Raw genomic sequence first — 22,770 nt, forward strand, 5'->3', positions numbered from 1 at the left:
ACTTTTTTAATGAGTCGATCTACTTTGTGCCAAAATGTTGACTACTTTTAGCCCTCTTTTTGCATTTATATAAGAAAGTTAAGTATTGTAGATTCTATATTAACCTCAGTAAAAGAAACGAATATGTCTAATGGCCATGTGGTTGAATCATGGCAGCTAAGAGTCACCAGACATTTTCTCAACCTTATTAACCTTAAAATGTTTTTGCGTTCTGCTCGTTTTGTTTAAACAAAAGACGTTGAAAATGTGTTACCACACCAGCACCAAACCCTCAGAATCCCACCATGCAACGCTAGTAACGGCGGCTCATCTCCACATTTGACCCTGTGTGTGCCATGATTATGAACAAGACATCCGGGCGGTGTGTATGGAAGATGGCGACACTTATTATCCCTGGTGAATGGATCAGAAACTGGGAGAAGTCTGGAAAACATGAGTTGTGAGTGCATATTTTAATGAAATTCGGTGCTCGGTAACGAGCTGTTTGGCTGTGTTTACAAAACAACATTTAAGCCGCTAGCATTTTAGTAAGCGAAGGACAGTCCTTTAGCTGTGTTAGCATTAGCCGACTAGCAGCAACGTTGGTAAACTGCCTGAACTGCTAACTTTTACAAACTTGTGTAAAAATGTATTTGCAACGTTTGACATAAAACTATACAATTAAAAAAATGTTCAAACTAAAGTCTGCTAGTTTACATTTCCTGTAAGGTAACTATGACGTTCAAAGTGTCTTGCAAACGTTACGGCTATCAAAGCTAAGCTAGTTGGAATACATTCAGCTAGCTAAAGCGTCTCATCGTGTTAGCCATTAATCTTAGACAGGAACGATTAGCTTTATATAAATGTATAAAACAGACGCATGTTAATCAGTTTGCAGGATTTATTTTGAGTACATTCTTATTTGTTGGATATATTTTGTCAAGTTGAGGGAAACGATGGTTTTTACAATAGTTAGCTGCAGTCTTGGTTTGTGCTATCGGCCGCCTTTTGAAATATTTTGTTATAATTTAGCCAGAAATACATCAAATTGGGAGGATAAAATGTCTTAATATGCTTTCTTTTAAAACCCCTTTAGTATATATTGATTATTAACCTGGAACAGATGTATTCTCGTGAAAGGATTTAGATGCTGCGGACAACTTTACACCTCGTTAGCTAAGCTTAAAATAAGCTAGTTTTTTTGCGCTAGTCTACAACGGGTTATTATTTTCTTGTTACATAAAAGCTATAAATTTAGGATCAGTGTTGAAGAACAAAAGCAGCCGATGACATGTTTATAAGAAGCATTCACTTTTCCTATCAGCATGGCCATCATAGTATTTACCATAACAACAAAGACCCCTACACGCTTAGAATAGGACAAAAGATTGGGTTATAAATAAAAAGAAATGTTTTGCAAAACTATAATGAATTATTTTGTACATTTGTACGCAAACTTCAGATGCACATTGTCGCACACTAAGCTCACACCCGCAGTGTTAGCTGTTCTTCTGTCATCTTGGGCCCTGCACAGGCAGGAAAAGCCTGCTCTGAGGTACTAGCTTAAACGACTTGTGCTTCTTGCTGATAAAATATGTTAGGAGAAAGTTGCTGGGTCGTCACAAGATGTCCTTAAAAGTTTCACCTAAAAGTTTTTCATTTGAAATCAAGTCAGCTTTGTAAACACATCATTATCTGGAATCCGGTGTAACCAAATGACAAGTAAGGTTTTTGTTTGAAGCTATGTTTACTTTCTTTGATCAAAATCTCATAAATTTTTTTTAATGTAGAACATTTAAATCCCCCTCTCTTCTACGCTATTCTGGTAAAAATAGAATCTGAAATAGAAGTAAACAGAAACAAGAAAGCCTTTTATAACCTGCAGAATCCACTGATTGTGGTTCCAAACATAACGCTGTTTACATTTTGATCTAAATAACATCTGTGGTCCAGAGGTAGAGCGGCCCACCTCTGATTGAAAGGTTTGGCTGGTTGGTGGCAGCCTTGGTTCACCCCTTGCCTCCCTCATATATCGAAGTGTCCTTGGGCAAGACACTAAACCTCATGTTCCTGGTAGGGCAGTAAGAATATATTTTAGCATAGATCCATATCATAAGTTGTGGTTGCCGATATGATTCAAAGTCATTATTTCTTTATTTTTAATAATTTTATTCGCTGATCTAAAATCCATCCAAGATGTCTTTAGCCGAAAAATTCAACCGGTGCAACTCAGATAAATACCAGATCGATCTGGTTGAATTGTAGGAATATAAATCAGTTAATCGATTAATCATTACACTCATATTTCCTGGTGATTTGGTTGGCGTCTTGTAAGGCACCTCCATCACCACCACTGTGTGTGTGTGTAACAGATCTGTGACTATGAAGAACATTGAGCCATAATAAAGGTGGAAAAACGTATAAGCAATTTTTAATGTGTCAAAACTCATTTCAAAGTTGGTTTTCTACAAGGTTACTGTCTATTCATCATATCACTTAGTCTGAACTTCTTTGGCCGAATCTGAGATCCTCCACTACCCTTCTGGCTTCTCGCTGCTCCTGCATTTAGCCCTCCACACGGGGAAATATGGAAAAATAGTGTCTTCAAATTCAGACATCGCTAACCCTCGATGGCGTTATCAATAGTCGCCAGTCATATACGTTAGCATGTAGCTGCCAGCACTCAGAAAATACATAACATTGGTTTTATTGTTTTAAAAATTCATGCTAAAACAAAAAGTCATTATTTACATTTAAATGTAAACTTCTGTGCTTCAGAGTACACCCATGGTAAGAAATGGGTTTCTTTTCCTCACACACAGCGCGACGTGGATCACTTTACTGCTGGAGGGATACACAACACTAAGACACTACACCTTGCCCTTAAAATAACAAATTCAGACAACACTAAAGCTTCAAATGGCCCTACAGTTGGAGGGGTGGGGGAAGAATTTAGATTCAGCATTTCATTTTTTCCATGCTCTAGATTTCTAAATATTTGTTGTTGTTTTTTTCTTCATAGCATGCAACTCTGCAAAGACCTTACAGAGAAAAGTGATCATGGAAGTCAAAGTAAGTCTGTTTCAGGTCTTAATATTTTATTGAACTTGGACAGTTGCTGTTAACTTCCTGTTGTAACTTCTCGCGAGACTCTGTTCTATCGCGAGATCTCGGCACTTTCGTTTTGGGTGCGCTCTGCCCTGTGATGGCATGTGATGAGCGGGAGAGAAATAAAGAAGTGCAAAGGAAACGAACGTCGTGTTTGTTGGATTTTTCAGTTGCTACACACACTGTGGGAGAAGCAGCAAAGCAGTCCTCTTTCATGTTTCACCTTAGTCTTCGTTTTCTTTGAATGCTTCATTCTTTATGGATGAAGTATTTTGCCCAAAAGCTCCAGTTTGGTCCCATCTACCCAAAGAACATCCTCTAGAAGATTTGTTCCTTGCCAGGTTTTTAATGATCTGCAATTGCGTCGTCTTCCTTGGTGGTTATCTTTAAATACACGCTTCAATGAAAAATCATGTTTTTGCTGTTTTTTAACATGTTCTTGTAGCATTTTTTCATGATGGAAGTCACTGATAAAAATATTTCAGATCAAAACTGCAGTTCTGAGTTTTTCTTTATTCAAATTGTGATGGATTAGGAGCAGATAAAAAAGCTTAGGTTTGTGATGTACCTACTTTAATAGGTGAGCCAAAGTCTCCTTGCTCAGCTCCAATGTTAAATCCTCCACTTAAAGACAAATAGATGCATGAATGGCTTCATTGTCCTCGTCTGAGCTGACATTGGGCTCTAAACAGTACAGCAGGATAGCTCTGGTATTGCCTGCCGATTTTTTGCTATGTTAATGTTAGCTTAGAGTTGTGAGAGTCTGTAAGCTAGTAGCCAGGAGTGTAAACAAAGGAATGCTGGGATATCAACAGGTTACAGGTTTAAGATGCTAACTAAAGAAAACACTTTTTTAAAATAAAGTAATTATAATTGTTTATAACTGTATTTTGAAATAATCTCTACAATCAGTTTAGCCCATGTGTGTATACAAATCTAGATGTTATGTTTGTTTGTACACGTTTATCATTATTTTTGTCTTCATTCCGTTTTGATCAGATTTAATTCTTTTTTTGTCTTTGCAGAATTACAGACTGCCCTATATGAGCTCTGCTCGAACGTCATACAGGGAAACTTGAAATTGGATCTTGTCACCAGCGTCCTCGGGGACATGATGGTAGATATACTCTTGTTTGGTTTTTGGTACATCATGCCAAATAATGTTAGGGGGAAAAACAGTCCTATAGAACCAGGTGTTGCATTTTGAAGCAAAAACAATTGTAATAAACTCGGTCTTGATGAAGTTTTTGGGTTGTTTTCAGGACCTCAGAGAAGATATGCCATCCATTTTAGCAGATGTTTTCAGTATATTAGGTAAGTGTTAGATCTTCAAAAAAGTCTACAATAAAATATGATGCTGTGTTGATGCAACTGGATATTTTGCCTTTTTTGTCCCTTTGAACAGATTTAGAGACTGGTTCTCTAGAAGAGAAAAACAAACGAGACCATTACACTCAGTTGGTGGGATCGTGTTTGGTAAGACAATTTGTTAATGTAATTATCATATAATTAAACCAAACTAGGGGTTTGAAGTAATTAGTTCTGGTGGCTTGATATTTGTTGGTTTAATGGTGGATGTTAAACATCTTTTGACTCGTCGGGAAGGCACCTTTTTCTTTTACAATTTTTTAATTATTTACTATCAAATAACATTTTTTGGTCAGGAAAATTGTGAAAATGTACTTTAACGGAGCGCTGTTTGTCGGTATCCAAGTCCTCCTTACACTCAAAAAAACCTCCAAGTCAAAAATGAAACTTTTAAAGTTTTACCTGCAGCAAGGTGTGATAGACAGAGATATGATTACATTTAAATCTGTGCACTGAGGCTGCGTTTGTAAATCACATGGAGGTAAACAATTCTGATCACACACTCAATGGTTCCCAGGAGCTAGTGTGAGAGCTGGGTTGGTTTAGAAGACACTGAAGATGCAGACAAATGACTTTGCAGCTTTGCTTCATACTCAGAAACAGAACATCCAATATAATGTCTAACAATTCTCTAAACTATAGTTTGCCGGTCTATCACAGGGCTTTATGGACCACACACTCGCATTCACACCTGTGAACAATTGAGAGTCACCAATATTTTCTAATAAATTTTAGTTCAGTGGCACCTATTGGTTAAAGACGGGTTAGTTAGGATTCTAATTGTATTATGTTTGATTATATTATTGACGTCTTACTGTGAGTAATTTCCATAACTGCTTTTGCCTCATCAGAGTCTGATACCTGAAGCCATCTTGAAGGAGAGACTGGATCCCGAGACACTAGAATCTCTGGGATTGATTAAACAAGCTCATCAGTTTAATCAGAAGATTGTAAAAATCAAGACTAAACTTTTGTAAGTACAAACGCTGATGGATAATGAAACACTACTCTTGCCATCTAATGCATATCTATTGTTTGTATTACATTTTTTCTTTTAAAGTTACAAGCAACAGAAGTTCAACTTGCTACGAGAGGAGAACGAAGGTTACGCTAAATTAATAACTGAGCTCGGCCAAGACCTGTCAGGCAACGTCACCAGCCACCTCGTCCTGGAGAACATCAAGTCTCTCATAGGTAAATAATGAGTCGTTTTTCAGGGTCTCTTCCTCAAGCTTTCTTCATCTGCAGTGTCAATAGTGAACTTTCTCACTTTCTCAGTAGTAGAGACTTCTGTGCCACGATTTCTTATTTTGACTTTTTGATAGCAAATTTTTGTTCTAAAAATACATTTTAGAAGCAAAATATTTATATATCATTACATAATACTATTTATACTCAATAAAACAATCACATTATTTCTTAAAATATGCTATTTCACAATAACAGCTTAGAAAAGTTCAATTGACTGTTTTCAAACTGAAATGAGGCCATTTCCAGATGAGGTCCTTCTTGGTACTTGAAATCATTGTGAGCGGATGCAAACATTTACTAATCTTAAAACCAAATTCACAGCTATAAAGAGGCTGTAGAACAGCAATAGTTAATGAACGACACTATAAAATGTATCCAGTAGAATATCTATAAAAATGTTCAATTAAACACTTGTCATAAGATGCTTGGTGTAAAAACTACAAACATGGCTTCCTGGATAATCCTTTTTTTCCTCTTCCTTTGTAGGCTGTTTCAACTTGGACCCTAACCGGGTTTTGGACATCATCCTTGAGGTTTATGAGAGTCGCTCAGATCAAGACGAGTTTTTCTTGTCGCTCATTAAGTCCTACATGTGTGAGCCACTCACACTCTGCCACATTTTGGGCTTCAAGTTTAAATTCTACCAGGTGAGAATGCTCAAAATTCAAATTTAAATATGTTGACAGTCGTATATTTGGATATTTTCTAATAATGATGCTAAGAGTGCACTGATTGTCTTTTGTTTTTATTCAGGAGCCCAATGAGGAAACCCCAAAGTCACTTTACCACATTGCTGCTGCACTGCTCCACCACAATCTAATAGAGTTGGAAGACCTTTATGTACATGTAAGCCTGACACTGCAGGGCTTCAGAATTTCTCCCCTCCATACATACATTCCTACAATGAAATCAAGTTTTTAGATATTTTTTTAAATTTGCACAAACCCCAAACTTTTCCCCTGACCTCAAGTTACTTCTGCAATTCCAGCTGATGCCATTAGATGCCACTATTATTGAAGAACACAAGCGGGAAATCTCAGAGGCCAAGCAGATCGCTCGGAAACTGGTGATGGTGGTGCTTCCCTCAGACAAAAGTGAAGACAGAGAGAAGGAGAAAGAGAAAGAAGAGGAGAAACTGGAAAAGGTTTTTGAGCATTTTTTCCTCATTCAGAATGAAGTCAAATATAACATGAGAAAAAATCCCTGCACACAGTTTTATGATATATTCACAAGATTAAAAAAGTATAATACTTCATTTTCTTACCTTAAATAATAGACGTTTCAATAAGAGCTGATTGAGAAAGGCATCACTGTTTACATCGGTGCATCTGTGTTTGGTTTTGCATCTGTTTTGCTCTAATCCCTCCCTTTTTCTTGATGTCTTTCCCCTTTTCATGTTGTCCCACAGCCACCTGATAATCAAAAGCTTGGTCTCCTGGAGGCACTACTTAAAATTGGAGACTGGCAACACGCCCAGAGTATTATGGACCAGATGCCCTCCTTTTCTTCTGCTTCTCACAAAACCATCGCACTGGCACTCTGCCAGCTCGTCCACCTAACTGTGGAGCCTCTTTACCGAAGGTGCTGATTTCCACCTGTCACTTGTTGCCCATAATGTGACATGCAGCTATGCTAAAACTTGAATCTAAGAGTGGATTTAGAGATACAAACTCTAGAGATCTTAACGCTCTGCTCTTCACAGGGTTGGCGTCCCCAAAGGGGCGCGGGGGTGTGCCATGCACGCTCTGAGGAACAGTCGGGCTCCCCGGCCGGCAGAGAGTTTTGAAGATCTGCGCAAGGACACGTTCAGCATGCTCTCCTACTTGGGCCCCCACCTCTCTCATGACCCCATCCTGTTTGCAAAGATCGTGCGCCTGGGAAAGGCTTTCATGAAGGAGGTACGCAACCTGACCAAATTTAGCAGCTTCACTCTCAAACATCAAAGGTTCATGCTGACTCTGCTTTTACTTCTCAGTACCAAAGTGATGGCAGACCTGAGGTCAAAGACAAGATGGCGAGTTGCATTACTTTCATGGTCTTTCCGAGCATCTGCACCTGTTCGACTTGTTGTGGCCTTAATGCTCCTTGTAATAATTGCAGGAAATATTGCTGAGTTGTTTCCTGAGCATTGCAGACCAGGTGCTGCTGCCCTCCCTCTCTTTGATGGAGTGCAATGCTTGTATGTCAGAGGAACTCTGGGGTCTCTTCAAGCTCTTTCCCTATCATCACAGGTGAACAAACACACAGATGTAGTTGTCTGCACACTGTGACACATAAATAGGTAATCACACTTGGGCTGATGATTCATCTTCTTGTCCGCTTTGTAGGCTGATGATGTTTATTCAATGACTAAAAGGTCATTTCTTGCTGACATTTAGATTAAAACCTGTGTTATCGGTCTATGACGAGTTTGAATCTTTAAGCTGAAATCACTTTTATGCTCTAACTGCAGTTGGTTTATAGTCACATTGGCTTTTATGTCCTTGTTAATAGTTTTAAGTTAGTTTTGGAGCTGAAACTTCTTTTCTCATCTATCCAAGGTACCGGCTGTACGGGCAGTGGAAGAATGAGACGTATTCCAGCCATCCGCTGTTGGTAAAAGTCAAAGCTCAGACTGTGGAAAGAGCAAAGTATATTATGAAGTAAGTCACTTGTTCTTTGATCGGTTTCCTCAAGACTGAAGTATTTTCTAACTTCCTCTTTTCATACTATGATTTTTAGTTATTTACATGAAATTACATTCCATATATTCGATCAGTCTAGTACCCAACTATTTCAACATGCTGTGTAAATTCAGTACATTGGACTCTCTGCACTAATATGAATACGTGATCACCTCCCATCTGCTGTGACGCTGGCAGAAGTGACAGCTTTGCTTCCAGCACCAGTCCTGTAGTCCCTTTGTTTAGTTCTTAATTTTTAAATCTGTTCTTTCTTTCTCCTCTGAAGGCGTTTGACCAAAGAGAATGTGAAACAATCTGGAAGGCAGATTGGCAAACTGAGCCACAGCAATCCCACCATCCTGTTTGATTATGTAAGTTCAGATTGTTTTATGGTATATGGTCAGACTGACTGTGTGTGGTTCTTTCTAGCACTACCTTGATTGGTTAAGATGTGTCTTGTGTGAACACATACTTTGATAGAGTACATTGTCGTACATATGACGATAACTGTAAAGCTTCTATTGGAATTAATCTGAAAACATCCAGAAAAAGAAAAGAACGCCTGAGCTTATCATATTTAATGTTGTTTACTCATGTTTTTCTTGTCTGTCTTCATCTTTAGATGTAATTTTAGTTTTCGTACATACATCAAAGCTGTTGAGAAATTCTTCACAGATTTGTTCAGTTAATTAGTGATTGTGTTAGAAAGCTCTAACCTGAAGAGGTTTTAAGTTTGTTTTCTCTGTTTGCCAGATGTTGTCTCAAATTCAATGGTACGACAACCTCATCGTTCCTGTGGTGGATTCCTTGAAATACCTCACATCCCTCAACTATGATGTGCTGGCCTGTATCCTACATTACACGGTTTTAACTCAGAAGCTCTTAGAGGATGTGTTGCAGTGGGCAGAGCTCTGCACGTAGAGAAGGTCCACATATCTGTGTTGCCCCACTTAACTCTTGTCTTCAGATTGCATCATCGAGGCCCTGGCCAATCCAGAGAAGGAGAAGATGAAGCATGACGACACTACCATCTCCTCGTGGCTCCAGAGTAAGCAGCTTCACTCGGTTACATCATCCATTTACACACTCAACTGGTTTAATGAAGCTGTGACTCTTTGTGAACCCAGGTCTGGCAAGTCTGTGTGGAGCCGTGTTCAGAAAATACCCAATTGAGTTGGGGGGTCTCCTTCAGTATGTCACCAACCAGCTGAAAGCAGGGAAGAGGTGAGGAGCGCAGATCAGTGACACCCACATCTGCAGGCTGGTTTAGGGGTTCTCAGGCTTTAGACATTTAGTTTATTATCACATTTTAGGATGACAAAAAAAGAATTTATCAGTACGTAAATAATGTAGCCACAGAGCAGTTCATATGAATAAAAGGGATTTACTTTATAAATAAGATTGATTGGTAAAAATGTGTTAACGTAAAAAAATGCTGTTTTAATTTGAAATGTCGAGAGCAGAAGATGAAATGGAAAAAATAAATGTTATGTTTTGCCTTAAAGTTTGATGAACAAGTTGAGACATTTGGGTTTCCTGTGGGTAAAGGTGACTTCCTATGCTTTATTTTAATCTGTCACTGGTTTAAACCATCAAAATGAGCTTTCCCAGTGGAACGCCAGGAATTATACCCTGCCTTATGCATGACTTTGACCTCAGATTTAGCCTTTTTGCCCTTTTTTCCAGTAGGTTTTATCATTAAATGCTGCATTTTACTGCCTTATAAGATCCTCACAACAGAAACCGCTTGACATTTTTGAAGAGAAAAAAAAGTCGTCACTGAGGTTTTATGGTAAAATGAAAGACATTTGAGATTTGATTCCACTTTATAGAAGAACCAGAGGTGACATTTTAATGCGATGACTGTCAAAGCAACACAAAGATGAAACTAATTCCAAGGGACAAGCTGTTGAACTGCAGGTCATGTCGCACATTAAATAATTTAAAGTGTTGAGATACGGGAACTGGGGAGTAAAATTAGAAAAGATTTCATTTGTAATTCAAAGAAGTCATGTGCTGTCAGTCAGAGCAGCTGCTTTATCTTTTTAATTTCTGTCCCATAAAAACATGTCAAACTGCATTTCATAATAAGCAAACAAAAAGGATTTCGAATTGCCTTTTAACACAACCTTTCTTGAGAGTTTTTCTTCAATGTTTGTGTTTTTTGTGCTTGTTTTCTGCAGCTTTGACCTCCTGATTCTGAAGGAAGTTGTGCAGAAGATGGCCGGCATTGAGATTACAGATGAGATGACCTCAGAACAGTTAGAGGCCATGACAGGAGGAGAACAGCTCAAAGCAGAGGTAACATTGTAAATACGTTGATACTGCATTACTCAGTTTAGTTTTTCTAAATATTTTTTTTTCTTTGCAGGGGGGTTACTTTGGTCAGATCAGAAACACCAAAAAGTCTTCACAGCGTCTGAAGGATGCACTTCTGGACCACGAACTGGCTCTTCCACTGTGTTTGCTCATGGCTCAGCAACGAAACGGTGTTGTTTTCTTAGAGGGGGGAGAGAAACACCTTAAACTTGTAGGACATCTTTATGATCAGGTATGCATCAACAATTCTCGATTAGATAATAACGGATTGTTGCTTATTTTCTGAAAATCTTCTCTCAACTTGTATTGAAGAAAATATGTTACATGCTCAAAAATTCTGTCTGCTTTTTGTAGTGCCATGACACACTGGTGCAGTTTGGTGGCTTTTTGGCGTCGAACCTCAGCACAGAGGATTACATCAAACGAGTTCCCTCCATCGATGTTCTCTGTAACCAGTTTCACACTCCTCATGACGCCGCCTTCTTTCTTTCTCGGCCAATGTACGCCCATCAGATTTTGGTAAGGGAATTACTTTCACTTCCTGTAAATGTGTCAGTTCTTGTTTTATTACATTTATTGCCATATAAAAATCAATTACTTTTAAATAAGTTGCAGTCATGATGAAATGCACAATTAGGTTGGAACAGACTTGTAGGCTTTCTTTTTGGCCAGCAGGGGGGCAGAATATTTCCCTTATTATTGGGATGAAAGAATTAAGATCAGTTTGCCCATCAATTTAGTTTTTGCTTATTTAAATAGTTTAATTTATTTTAATTAGAAAAATTAATTACTTTTTTTTTTAATTTGTAGGATTTTTTTAAAGCACAGCCACTAAATAAAGTCAAAATAAAAATTGGATGGATAGATTTTGATTTACAAGTTCACATTAGGATTTGAGTTTTGACACACGCCTGTTTAATGTCCATAATAATGTAACATAACTAGTCACTTAATCCAAACAAAAGTGGAGCTTTATCTAAAAATAAAGGAATTCTTGTGTTAAAACTTTAAAGTATTTTTTATCTGAAAAAAAAGATAAGAAACTGCGTTAAATAAAGTAAAATTTATGGATTTGATGCATCAATATTTCTTTTTCTAAATATGTATTCATTTGATTATGAATCAATTTATTGAAACCCATAATTAATAATTGAATTGCTAGAAGTATATGGTTAAAGATTATGACCAAGCATTTAATTTGTTAATGTATGATGTTGTAAGATTAATTCAAAGATACAGTCAAAACTGTTTCTTATTTTAAGATTGCAAAGTGTTGAGAATCATTTTGAAATGTTCTGTTGCTTCTTGCAGTCCAAGTACGACGAGTTGAAGAAAGCAGAAAAAGGGAACCGGCAGCAGCAGAAGGTGCACAAATACATGTCAGCCTGTGAGCAGGTCATGACACCGGTGCATGAGGCGGTGGTTTCCCTGCACCCTCCCCGGGTCTGGGATGATCTCCGCCCTCAGTTCTATGCCACATTCTGGTCTCTCACCATGTACGACTTGGCCGTGCCGCATTCTGCCTACGACCGGGAGGTCAACAAGCTCAAAGTTCAGATTAAAGCCATCGAGGATAACTCTGAGATTGTGAGTGAAGCCTTAACATTTCCTATCTATGATATTAACAATCCAGAAATGTCAGGTTTTTTATGAATATAAACAAACTATACATGAAATAGAAATTAGGCTAATTTTGAAGTGACTTTTTCTGTTTCTTCCCAAAAAAGCCCCTAAATAAGAAAAAGAAGGAGAAGGAGCGCTGCACAGCTCTGCAGGAAAAACTACAGGAAGAGGAGAAGAAGCAGATGGATCACGTCCAAAGAGTTCTGCACCGCCTCAAACTGGAGAAAGACAACTGGTTGTTAGCAAGTAAGTTCACCCCAACTGGTTACAGTTTTCTGTTTTAGATTCAATATTAGAAACTAAGCAGATGTTTCATCAGAAATCTAATGTTTACATTGATGTCATGGTATTTCTTATTCATCCACAACTTCTTTCCGACAGAATCCACAAAGAACGAGACCATCACTAAGTTCCTGCAGCTTTGTCTGTTCCCTCGCTGCATCTTCTCTTCCATTGACGCCGTGTACTGTGCCCGCTTTGTGGAGCTGGTCCACCAGCAGAAGACCCCCAACTTTTGTACTCTTCTTTGTTATGACAGAGTAAGGAATACAAGTTTCAACATCTTTATACTTTTTTAAAAAATGTAGAAGGATTAAACATGAATGTTTTTCCCAATAAGTCTTATTTTGAATGGACTTTTATTCCTTGTTGCAGGTTTTCTCTGCCATCATTTACACTGTGGCCAGCTGTACAGAGAACGAGTCGCATCGTTACGGACGCTTCCTCTGCTGCATGTTGGAGACGGTGACAAGGTGGCACAGCAATCGCGCCACATATGAGAAGGTATCCACTTCAGTCCTAGTTTTTATAATTTTTTTAGGCCACTTACCATATATCATCTAATGGTGGCCCTGGCATTTTTAGAGACCGGCGTCTATTGGCGACAGACATTTATTCCAATTCATCGCTCACTTTCTATGCACTTCCACCAATAAATCGGTTTGCTTGTTTCTCCTTTTTCTGCAACCGTCCTCCCAATAGTACCCATCTTGTTGCCCCATTCTCTGACCGTTTAAGATCCCCCCCAAATCTCGTGCAGATTCCTCACCAGAAGGTTTACTTTGGCATATGCCACCGCACAAAATTTAAAGTATATTAAATGAGGGTTTCTTGAAAAATACATTCTTCAGATATGCCTCAGAGAGCACATTTTTGATGTTATATTTGTATTTGTGTTTTGAAGTACTTTATATATCTTATAGTAAAAATGTATGTTGTAAAACTTTTCAACAAATACATTTTTAGATTTAATCAAGTTATTTTGCTTTTTTTTATCCTTATTCACTCATCCGAAAAATGATCCGAACTGTGACTCTAAAACTGTGACATGATCCGAAACATGAGTTTTGTGATCGGTTGCATCCCTACAATTGAAAGTTGTACTGTAGCTTACTGCCTTTTTAGGATGTTTGCTGAGCAGGTTTTGCAGTAGCTGTAACTTTGTGTTGTAGGAGTGTGTCAACTACCCTGGCTTCCTGACCATCTTCAGAGCTACAGGCTTTGATGGGGGGAACAAAGCGGACCAGCTGGATTACGAGAACTTCAGGCATGTGGTGCACAAGTGGCACTACATGCTGACTAAAGTAAGCCGTTTTACATTTTTAAATCTCCCTCAAAATCCCAAGGTGTACATTTTTTAACTTTCTACTTTTGTCCCCTCCAGGCTTCCGTTCACTGCCTGGAGACCGGAGATTACACCCACATCCGGAACATTCTGATAGTTCTCACCAAGATCCTGCCCTGCTACCCAAAAGTCCTGAACCTCGGCCAAGCGCTGGAGTGCCGGGTCCACAAGATCTGCCTCGAGGAGAAGGATAAGAGACCAGACCTCTATGCCTTAGCAATGGGGTAACACAGCATTGTCTGCTGCTCTCTGTGGAGCATTGCAGTAAACGTCTGAATATGAAATAGAGCAAGAAATGTGCTTTATTTGAACCAGATAGAATTTAACACATAAGAAATCGATTATTTCTTGTGTTTTAAATTCTGAAACTAAATCGTCCCCCTAAATTTTGAAACTTGTACCAGCTTTTGACTTTATTCAAAGTAGGTTTGTGTTTGAAGTTCTTTCATCAAAAAGACAAATGTGTGGGTGATCTTTACCACAACTCATTTAACATACAAGAAGAATCTCTCACAGTGCGCTTTCCTGCACTAAGAATACAGTTACAGGTCACAGAAGCCTGGAAATGTCTTATAGAGTCAACGTCACTCTGCTACTTTCATTATGGGATGGCGTTCATTCTGCCTCTGCTGTTATTAACTTCTATTTGAAGTTTGAACAGTGACATAATCTGCTTCCGTTAATAATACAATTAGGTATTCTTGTTCATATTTTACAATGTGTTTGGTTTTAAATCCACTATTTTTTTTTTGTTTTTAGACAAAAATGACAAAATGTGTCAAAATTTAGATGAAGGGGAAACTAGGATTTTATTTGTTATTATTTCTTTAATAAAACAATTCAGGTGATATCATTTGTCATATGGTCAGGTTTAGTATGTTTTCTATTAAAGTATATTAAAAAAAAACTTTCAATAGGATTTTATTGTTATTTTTCTTTAGAATAAATTGAAGTGCCTGCAAAATCAAACCCCAGATATATAAACTAATCTACGTTTTCCTATTTTTATTTTTTTTGCCAGATTGTTTTTATTGAATTGAAAAAAGACAAAAACAGAATTTACATTCCACTCAAGTCAGCATATACAACAATTACAAATTTCTTTAACTTTATTTAAAATGATGCTTCTCTTATTCAGTCTTAACCTTAAACCTTGACAAAACTATTATTATATTCTGAACAAACTTCAAAGTAAAGTAGAGGTCGGATATGCCATCCAAAAAATGATCAACTTTTTATTCCCCCAGAGGGTTCATATTTTTTATTTACAAAATGATTGAAAGGTTCATGCTTTCCTATTTACATATAATTGTAAATAGCAAGAATAATAAGTTGGGTTCTTTTTTCTCTCAGTAATTCTGATCACCACTCAGTTTTATTTAAAGATCCAGGTGACTGATTTCAGAGGAGTCTGAATTAAAGAAAACAAAACGCTTTTTATTTCCGCTTTAAGAAAATCTCTTCAATGTGCAGAAGTTTTGTCTGGAGGTCTTCCCCTTTGCTTTTTTACAAACCCTCTATGCATCTTCAGTTATTCAGGTCGGTTGAAAAGCCAGAAGGTACACATGGTTCCTGAAAATGAGTTTCACCACAAGGATCAGCAAGCCCGCAGTGCCACGCCTGCAAGCCAGCAGAATGGTCCTGGCAGCGCCGGGAAACCTGCCGCCAGCTCCATCAAGACCGAGGAGGGGCCGATGGAGGACGGTGGTGAGTCTAGAAACAAAAAAATCAAACTCTGAAAAGATGCAGATTTCACCAATAAAAAACAGTGAAGCTTACTGTAAGAAAGCTGCTTTTTGTTTTAAGGTGAAATCTAAACATTTGTCCGTTTTCATGCAGATCGGGGGAAAGATAAATCTCAGGGGATTGTAAAGCCAGTGAACAAAGCCAACAATGCAGCAGCTAAAGTGGCCACCAGCAACGGGAACGGTGCTGTCAACAGGTAGGAATCAAAACACGCACACGATAAAACCACGCAATCCTAGATCACTAAAGGGTTAAGCATTTTCTCTTTGCAGCACCAAAGCCGTCAAAGAGCGGGACGAGAAAGAAAAGAGTGGGAAGGAGAAGAAAGAAAAGAAAGAAAAGGCATTAGGCAGCACTCCAGAAAACAAGGCGGAGAACCGCAGAGAGAAGCAGAGAGACGAAAGGTTAGGCAAGGAGGAGCGAGTGGCTCGCGAGGGTAAGGAGAAGACCCCCAAGACAGACCGGGAGAAAGTGAAGCCAGAAGAGAAGATCAACAAAGACGACAAGGTCAAAGCTGGAAACGGGGACGCCACGGAGCTGTCCAGGGAGCGAGACGTCATCAAGGAGTCCAAGAGCAAGGAGAAAGGAGACAGGAGCGCTGCAGCTGCAACCCTCAAGTCACCAACTCCCAGATCTGACTCTGTTGAATCTGAGCGGGGTGAGAGGAGCCTCTCAGTTGCATACAAGCTTTCTATTTCTGTCGATGTCTTTAAATGTGTCCTAACACCTTCGCCTCTTCCTTTCAGATCATAAAAGACGAAAGATCGACAGCCACTCTTCCCCATCCCACTCTTCATCTGCTAAGGTTAGTATGGCTTGAGGAAGGCAGTGCCCGTTTCTTCTCTGTCAGCCGGAGCATTCCCTGCCGTTGCACATTCCCAGCAGTCCTGAAGACCATCTGCGGAGAGCTTTCCACACGCGCAGGCTTCACACCTGGAGATCCCAACCGCAACACGGGAGTTGGAAGTCATTCCATGGACATCTGCAGAATGTTTTACCCAAATGAGAGGATCCCCCCCCAAGGACTTAGTCAAGAATATATTATAGAGAGAAATATTTTCATATTGAAAATTTGCCTATTTTTTATATATTGAAAGCAGTCGTGCCTTGGGAAGAAATTTTTTTAAGCATTTCTATATTCGAGTGGATTTTTATTTTTTTTTTTTTTTTTGGAGAAATGTTCATCGCAAGTTCAGTTCTTGGCAAAAAAAGAGCCTTTGAAGGCATTTTTTCCTCCTCTGTGGCCAAAGTTTTTCTATTTTTCTTTTTTTTTGGTATTTTTCGCCTGCATCTTGGAGCTGTGAAGATCTCCCACTTCCCCCCACCCCCACCCCCAACGCCCCTGCTGAAAACCGACGACAGTGCCTCCCACAACCCCCTTCAAGTCGCACACCTGCTTCAGAAAATGTGCAGATGCATGTCCCATCAGTTCTCCAAGACCCCCCCCCCCAACAGCACGACTTCTACAGCCCGTCGGGAAGAGGGGCGGATATCCACCAGCAGCAGCAACAGCGAGGATGAATGCTGGAGTTTCTAATCAGCCAAAAAAGCCTGCCTTCCACACAGAGAGGGAGGGAGGGAGCGGAGTCACCTGGAGTGATTCCCAAACCTGGAAGCTTGTGATAGGTCTTTGTTTTACCCTTCCACCAGAGAAATATGCTCCGTGTGTCTTACCCATTCCTGAACTGTAAGTGACAGCAACAGTTACCTTTGTAGGGACGCACATTTAACTGAGTGATTTGTCTCACACACATGCAGACACTCCTAGTCCTCATTTTACCTGCACTTTAAGGCATCAAACACCAGCTGTGCTGTAGGCCTTCACATGATGCTGCCTGACTTAGCAGACATGTTTGTAGTCCTACATTTTGTAGTTATGAACAAATACTCAGGGTTTTTCTATTGTAGTTTTTTTTCACATTTTCTTAACACTGACATTCCAGATGTTGAGCGTTTGAACTCTCCTCTATGTCGTAACCTTGTCAAAGCCTAGCTCTCGAAGGTCAGAGGTCAAGAGAGGAGTATGCTGTCGGTCCGGCCAGCCTCGACTCCCCTCTCCCCCACACCCCCTTCTTCCAACTCTCTACTGCTGTCTGACAACCTCCTCCCAAATCCCCACCCCCTCCCAGCTCATCTGTCATCTCCATTCATCCTTACAGGACAATAGCAACGAACCCAAGGAGTCCGCACCCAAGGTTTGAACTCAGTCTACTACTTTCTGTCAGATCCTCCTCTGAAAATCGGTTCATTTATCCTCATTCAGCTACAGAGCTTTAGTCTTAATATTGTTTTTAATAAAGATGTTCTGTACGAAGCTGAAAACGGCCTACCCTACTTTTTTTTTTTTTTTGCGTTTTCTCGTTATAACAAGAAAACTGAATTCATTATAGCAAGATAATGAAGAATAAACTGTAGCATCGCTCTCTTCCTTTCCAGCACTGAGACGTAACATGTTCAAGTCTCTTTATTTTGTTGATTTGTGGTTCACAACAAAAACAGTAGAAAACGCCCCACAAAAGTTGTTTTTCTGTCTTTTTTTTATTTATTAGTGGATCTATGCTCCTCAAACACCTTAATTCCGTCTCATGCACCAGCCCCCCCTCCCTTTATTTCCCTAAAACCCCTGAACAAACAGGTTGAATGACGGAACCCAGGGCTGCTGACTGGTGTGTTTACTGAGTGTAGTTATCAGAGAAAATGTCAAATAGTTTTAATAGTGTTGACATTTTTTCTGAAAAACTTCTATGTATAAAGTGAAAAAAGTATTGCAGTGGGTTGAGTGGCTGTTTGGGTTCTCTAATATTGCAGTAAAATCTGACATTTTCTAGGACGTAGTTTCTCTAGAGTGGCTGTAGTTCATTAGAAATTCACCTCTGAGTTGTGGGCGGGACGGTTGACTTGTGGCCTGCCTAGCATGTTTTCTTCACCACAAATTTGCTGTTTTTTAAACAGCTTTTTTCATCTGGTCCTGATTTACAACAATTTAAATAAATAAATGCTCAAAAATGAATTTTGAATCTGAATTTTCTTTATTGTATGACCATCACCAGAAAAATGCCACAAGATTACCATGTTAAAAACACCAAAAACATTATTTTCATCAGTGGGCTTTTATATAATGCGGATTTATTTTATAAATAAGAGTTTTTACATAAAGCGATTAATATTGTTGTTATAAACCCATAATCTGAGAAAATATGTGAGTTCTATTAGCACAGATAAAGCTGTTTTTTTACCCTGATGTCATTACAAAAATACCATCATATGATTGTCTTGAAGTGCTTTGATTGGTGTGCAGAGCAGAGCGAAGGGTTCCATTATTCTGCTTGCAGTTTGGTAGCAGTGGAACCACTTTCATCCACAAACGATGGGGCAACGTAAAGAAACCTCCAGATAACAAAGGGGTTTCTTTGGAAAGAATCGCAGGTTGAGTGGGTGACCCCTAACTTCCCATCCGCAGAGACTCAACAGTTTCCTCTGTTTTTCTCAACAAACTCCATCTTTGTTTAACCTGCATTTTCCTCCTCCTGAAGAAACTAGAAGATTGTTTTTCCTGTTAATATTTTTGAAACATTTGGGTGACTTGTAGTTTTTTTTTCCTCTAAATGCCCTAAATGTTGCAGCTGTGGTCATTTCTTATAGCTCTGTAGTATTTACTGCAGAGGTGTGAGTAATCTCAGGCCCAATCTGAATTCTTCCCTTCTCCCTAGCCCATCTCCTTTCCCCTTCATTAAGCCCTCCATACGGAGAGTTATGAAAAAATAGCGTTTCATATTTCAGACGTCACTTTTGTCGATGAAGTCACCAATAATCGCCAGTTCGCTAGCTTTAGCAGAGAGCTTCCAGCGCTCGAATATACAAAAACAACAGCAGTTTTATGACTTTAAAAAGGTCATGCAAAAAATGTGGTTCTTCACCCACGTGAAGAAAAGAGCTTCTCAGCGTGACACGGTTTACCCCCGCGGGGGGAGGACTTTATATTGCTCTGTTTGGAGGGTCGGATTTAAAAAATACATTTCCTGGACAAACTTAAACTTAAACTCCCCCTTCAAATGGAGGAGAATGGAGATGGGCTAGGGAGAAGGGAAGAATTCGGATTGGGCTGAAGACTGTAGTAGAATAGACTTTTAAATGAGTAAAAATTTTGTACAAATGTATAGTTTCACCTTCTGGTTCACATGCATTGAAGTTAGTAGTTTTTTTTTTTTTTTTATTTAGAAGCAGCAAAGCTGAAAATAATCTCAATGAAACATTTTCTTGAAACTTAATTGGTTTCAAAGTGGATCTAGAATAAATAAAAGCGCTCGGTTCTTTCCTTCCTTTGTTCACTACAAAATAACCAAATTAAACTGAGCAGCTCCTTTTACATTTATTTTATTTGCTAAAACTTTATTAGCTCTAGTTATTGTTTTGGGTTTTTACTCTTTAAATTCCAGAGAATCCCACTTTAGCTAAAAATTATATTTAATATTTGCCTGTTAAAAGACAGCACTAATCCAGCTGCTAAACCTGACGTGACTTTATGCAGTTTCATGGCACATTTTGCTTGTGTTTCCAGCTTGTATTTTTTGAAAACACTTTAAGGATTCATTTAGTGAGAAATACCAGCTGACAATGAGGCTGTTTATTTCATATTTTTTTAAATAAGCATGTTTTTTTTTTCCTTGTTTTCATCAATCTGCCCCATCTACTAAGGATCAAAGATTGTGTTTAAAGAGTAAGCCCCTTGTCCCCATCACCTTTAAAACATTTTTAGTAAACTATAAATATATACGCCCTTAAACTCAAATGTTTGGAAATCCAAAGAAAGAAATTCGTCATGATTTCTGGAAAAATTGTAAGTTCTTCTGCTGAGTGTGTAGGTTATTAACGCGTCTGTTCTTCTGTCCATGTGCAATTCCTTTCAGCACCACATCAACTTTAATTCAGTTGACCGGTCCAAGAGCAGAGAGAGGGAAACGGAGAAGAAAGAAACAGAGAACGCTCAAGGCCGACCCAAAGAGAAGAAAGAAGAAAAAGAGCGGAAGGACAGGAAAAGAGTGAGCATTCCAGCGTTTCTGATATTAAACATTTCCATGGTTAAGGCTTCTTATTGGATGATCTTTTGGTGTGTGGATCATTGCCTTTTCAGGATCACATCATCAACGATCATGAGATGAACCTGGAATCCAAACGCAGGAAGGAGGAGAACGGTACCAGTGAGCTTCTTATCTGCACTCGATTCAAACGACCTATCCTAAAACTTAAATGCACACCTTTTCTCTCCAGATTCCTCCAAAAACGGCAAAAGCACAAGTCCTACCTGCGACTCGCCGCTGTCAGTGGAAAAAGAGAAGAGCAAACGATCCAAGTCGTCCAGCAAAGAGAAGGCAGAATCCATGAAACCCGAGCGGACGTCCTCCGGAGGCAAAAAGGTCAGCTGAGCTCGCCGCCTTCTACCCTTTCCAGCTTCCTGTAATTCACTTTTGGTGAAATCAAAGCCGTTTTCGGAGCGAAGGGTCATTCTAACCGCCCCGCCTGTCTTCATGTGTGCTGCAGGAGTCCAGACACGACAAAGACAAGTCTGAAAAGAAAGAGAAGAGGGACAGCAGTGGAGGAAAGGAAGACAAAAAGCAATATCCTTAAACCATTAAATGTTTTCTGCTTCGTTTGAAAGAACAGGAAGCCAAAACACAGCGGCCATGATGTCCTGCTTCACTCTTTTTTAAGTTCATCATTTGTGTCGCAAAACATCTCCAGTTCAGCTGCTCACAGCACCAAACTTCTATCCATCCTCGGCACTGAGGATGGATAGAAGGAGTCAGTAAACAGTAAGCACACTATTCACCACCTTTCAGCTGTTTCAATTTAAGTATTTTTCAAAAGTCTAAAGTTACAGTATTCGTTTTTTAAACTTGTTTTTGTCAAAATGTTTTTTTTCTCCTGTCTGCGATGCCTTTAAACGCTCGGTGGCATTTCTGTGCTGCGACAGAAGTTTTTGACAATCAGCAATTTGATCTTTTTTTTTTTTTCTTCTTCTTTTTCTAATTCAGCATTTCCCTTAACAACCACACTCATAAATCCTGTGACAAGCACAGATAATGTGCACTAGTCAGTTGAGGTAAGAACCATCGGGCTTCTCTCTGGGCTCTAAAAACAGCCCCGCGAGTCGTACCTGATCTATTTTTCTGTCCTCTGGGATCCACGTGTGCTTCAGCAGAACTGGAGAAGCTGCGCTTTTATCCACAAAGACATCTGCGACTCCCTTCTTTAGCTGTTGTAGCTTTTATTGTTTTGTTTTGTAAGCTCCACGCCTTTTATTTTGACCATTTCAAACAGGAAGCCAACTGAAATACTGATATCTTCTGTTCCTATTCCAAACGGGCGCGTTGTGCTGCTGTGATCACAGTGTTTTCTTCTTTCTGTCATTGTGGTTACTGGATGAAATGGTTTCTTTGTAGCACCTGGTCATGGAATCAAAAATATTCTTTTTGTATTTTTTTTTTTGCTTGTTTTATTGGATTTAACATGCTTTCCATACTCACTTACCTCATGTCCTTTTGAGACGCATTTTATTTATTTAGCTCCCTTTTAATCACACAGGAAGTGTAAGTGAGATAAAACAAAACAAAGGACCAGTTTGTATATTATGTACAATAATAAAGAGTAACATGAAATGAAAGTCATGTTATTTCTTTTTTTTTTCTCCTTCGATGTCTCATACTGTCCTGTGATATTTTCCTTTTCTGTTAATCAGGTTTTTACATAATTTATCTGTCAGTTCAACCTTGATTCAGATGTAGAATTGTAAAGAAAAACTGCTCAAAAAATTCTGATGCTCTGTATTCCAAATACACCTGTTTGAAAAAAAAAAACTTTGGAGATTTTATCTGCTGTACTCGAGTGTATGCTTTTCTTTTTTTAAAAAAAGTCAACTTAATAAATGCTAGTTTTCATAGTGTGGAACTTTGACACTGTCTCCTCTTTTTATTTATTTATTTGAAACTCCACAGCTCAAAAGAATGAAAGAAACACGTCCTACACCTGGGTCTGCAACATTCAACAGATAAAGAGCCTCAGCATTTCTTAACTGTACAGCCACAAAGTCTT

General features: G+C 38.9%; 1 protein-coding gene across 7 annotated transcripts; it reads left to right on the plus strand.

Annotated features, from left to right (window-relative positions):
• Nucleotides 1-255: 255 nt before the first annotated feature.
• thoc2 (THO complex 2) lies at nt 256-22,632 on the plus strand. 7 transcript variants are annotated; one of them, XM_024262117.2, is made up of 39 exons: nt 256-439; nt 3,002-3,051; nt 4,113-4,204; nt 4,350-4,401; nt 4,493-4,563; nt 5,307-5,428; nt 5,516-5,649; nt 6,193-6,353; nt 6,460-6,552; nt 6,695-6,850; nt 7,115-7,287; nt 7,409-7,604; nt 7,682-7,720; nt 7,807-7,937; nt 8,247-8,348; nt 8,656-8,740; nt 9,123-9,216; nt 9,337-9,417; nt 9,497-9,593; nt 10,553-10,670; nt 10,741-10,920; nt 11,043-11,207; nt 12,000-12,275; nt 12,416-12,557; nt 12,693-12,850; nt 12,966-13,094; nt 13,763-13,894; nt 13,975-14,159; nt 15,467-15,642; nt 15,775-15,877; nt 15,954-16,339; nt 16,428-16,486; nt 17,670-17,876; nt 20,589-20,720; nt 20,813-20,873; nt 20,950-21,095; nt 21,220-21,296; nt 21,735-21,781; nt 21,881-22,632. In XM_024262117.2, exons 1-38 carry the CDS (start codon nt 336-338, stop codon nt 21,760-21,762), a joined length of 4,893 nt encoding a protein of 1,630 aa, XP_024117885.1. In that variant the 5' UTR covers nt 256-335; the 3' UTR covers nt 21,763-21,781; nt 21,881-22,632. The 7 variants fall into 7 exon arrangements, with proteins under 7 accessions (XP_024117885.1, XP_024117875.1, XP_024117906.1 ...); XM_024262107.2 differs by having other exon boundaries at nt 257-439; nt 21,735-22,632; XM_024262132.2 differs by having other exon boundaries at nt 258-439; nt 17,841-17,876; nt 21,735-22,632.
• Nucleotides 22,633-22,770: the final 138 nt, after the last annotated feature.

Source organism: Oryzias melastigma, linkage group LG14, assembly GCF_002922805.2.
Source record: "Oryzias melastigma strain HK-1 linkage group LG14, ASM292280v2, whole genome shotgun sequence".
Lineage (NCBI taxonomy): Eukaryota > Metazoa > Chordata > Actinopteri > Beloniformes > Adrianichthyidae > Oryzias > Oryzias melastigma.

Coding starts and splice junctions, on each gene's coding strand:
- thoc2 (XM_024262117.2), top strand. CDS start 336: ATGATTATGAACAAGACATCCGGGCGGTGTGTATGGAAGATGGCGACA. Junction 9,418..9,496: donor CATCTCCTCGTGGCTCCAGA/GTAAGCAGCTTC, acceptor TTGTGAACCCAG/GTCTGGCAAGTCTGTGTGGA. Junction 17,877..20,588: donor CCAAGGAGTCCGCACCCAAG/GTTTGAACTCAG, acceptor AATTCCTTTCAG/CACCACATCAACTTTAATTC.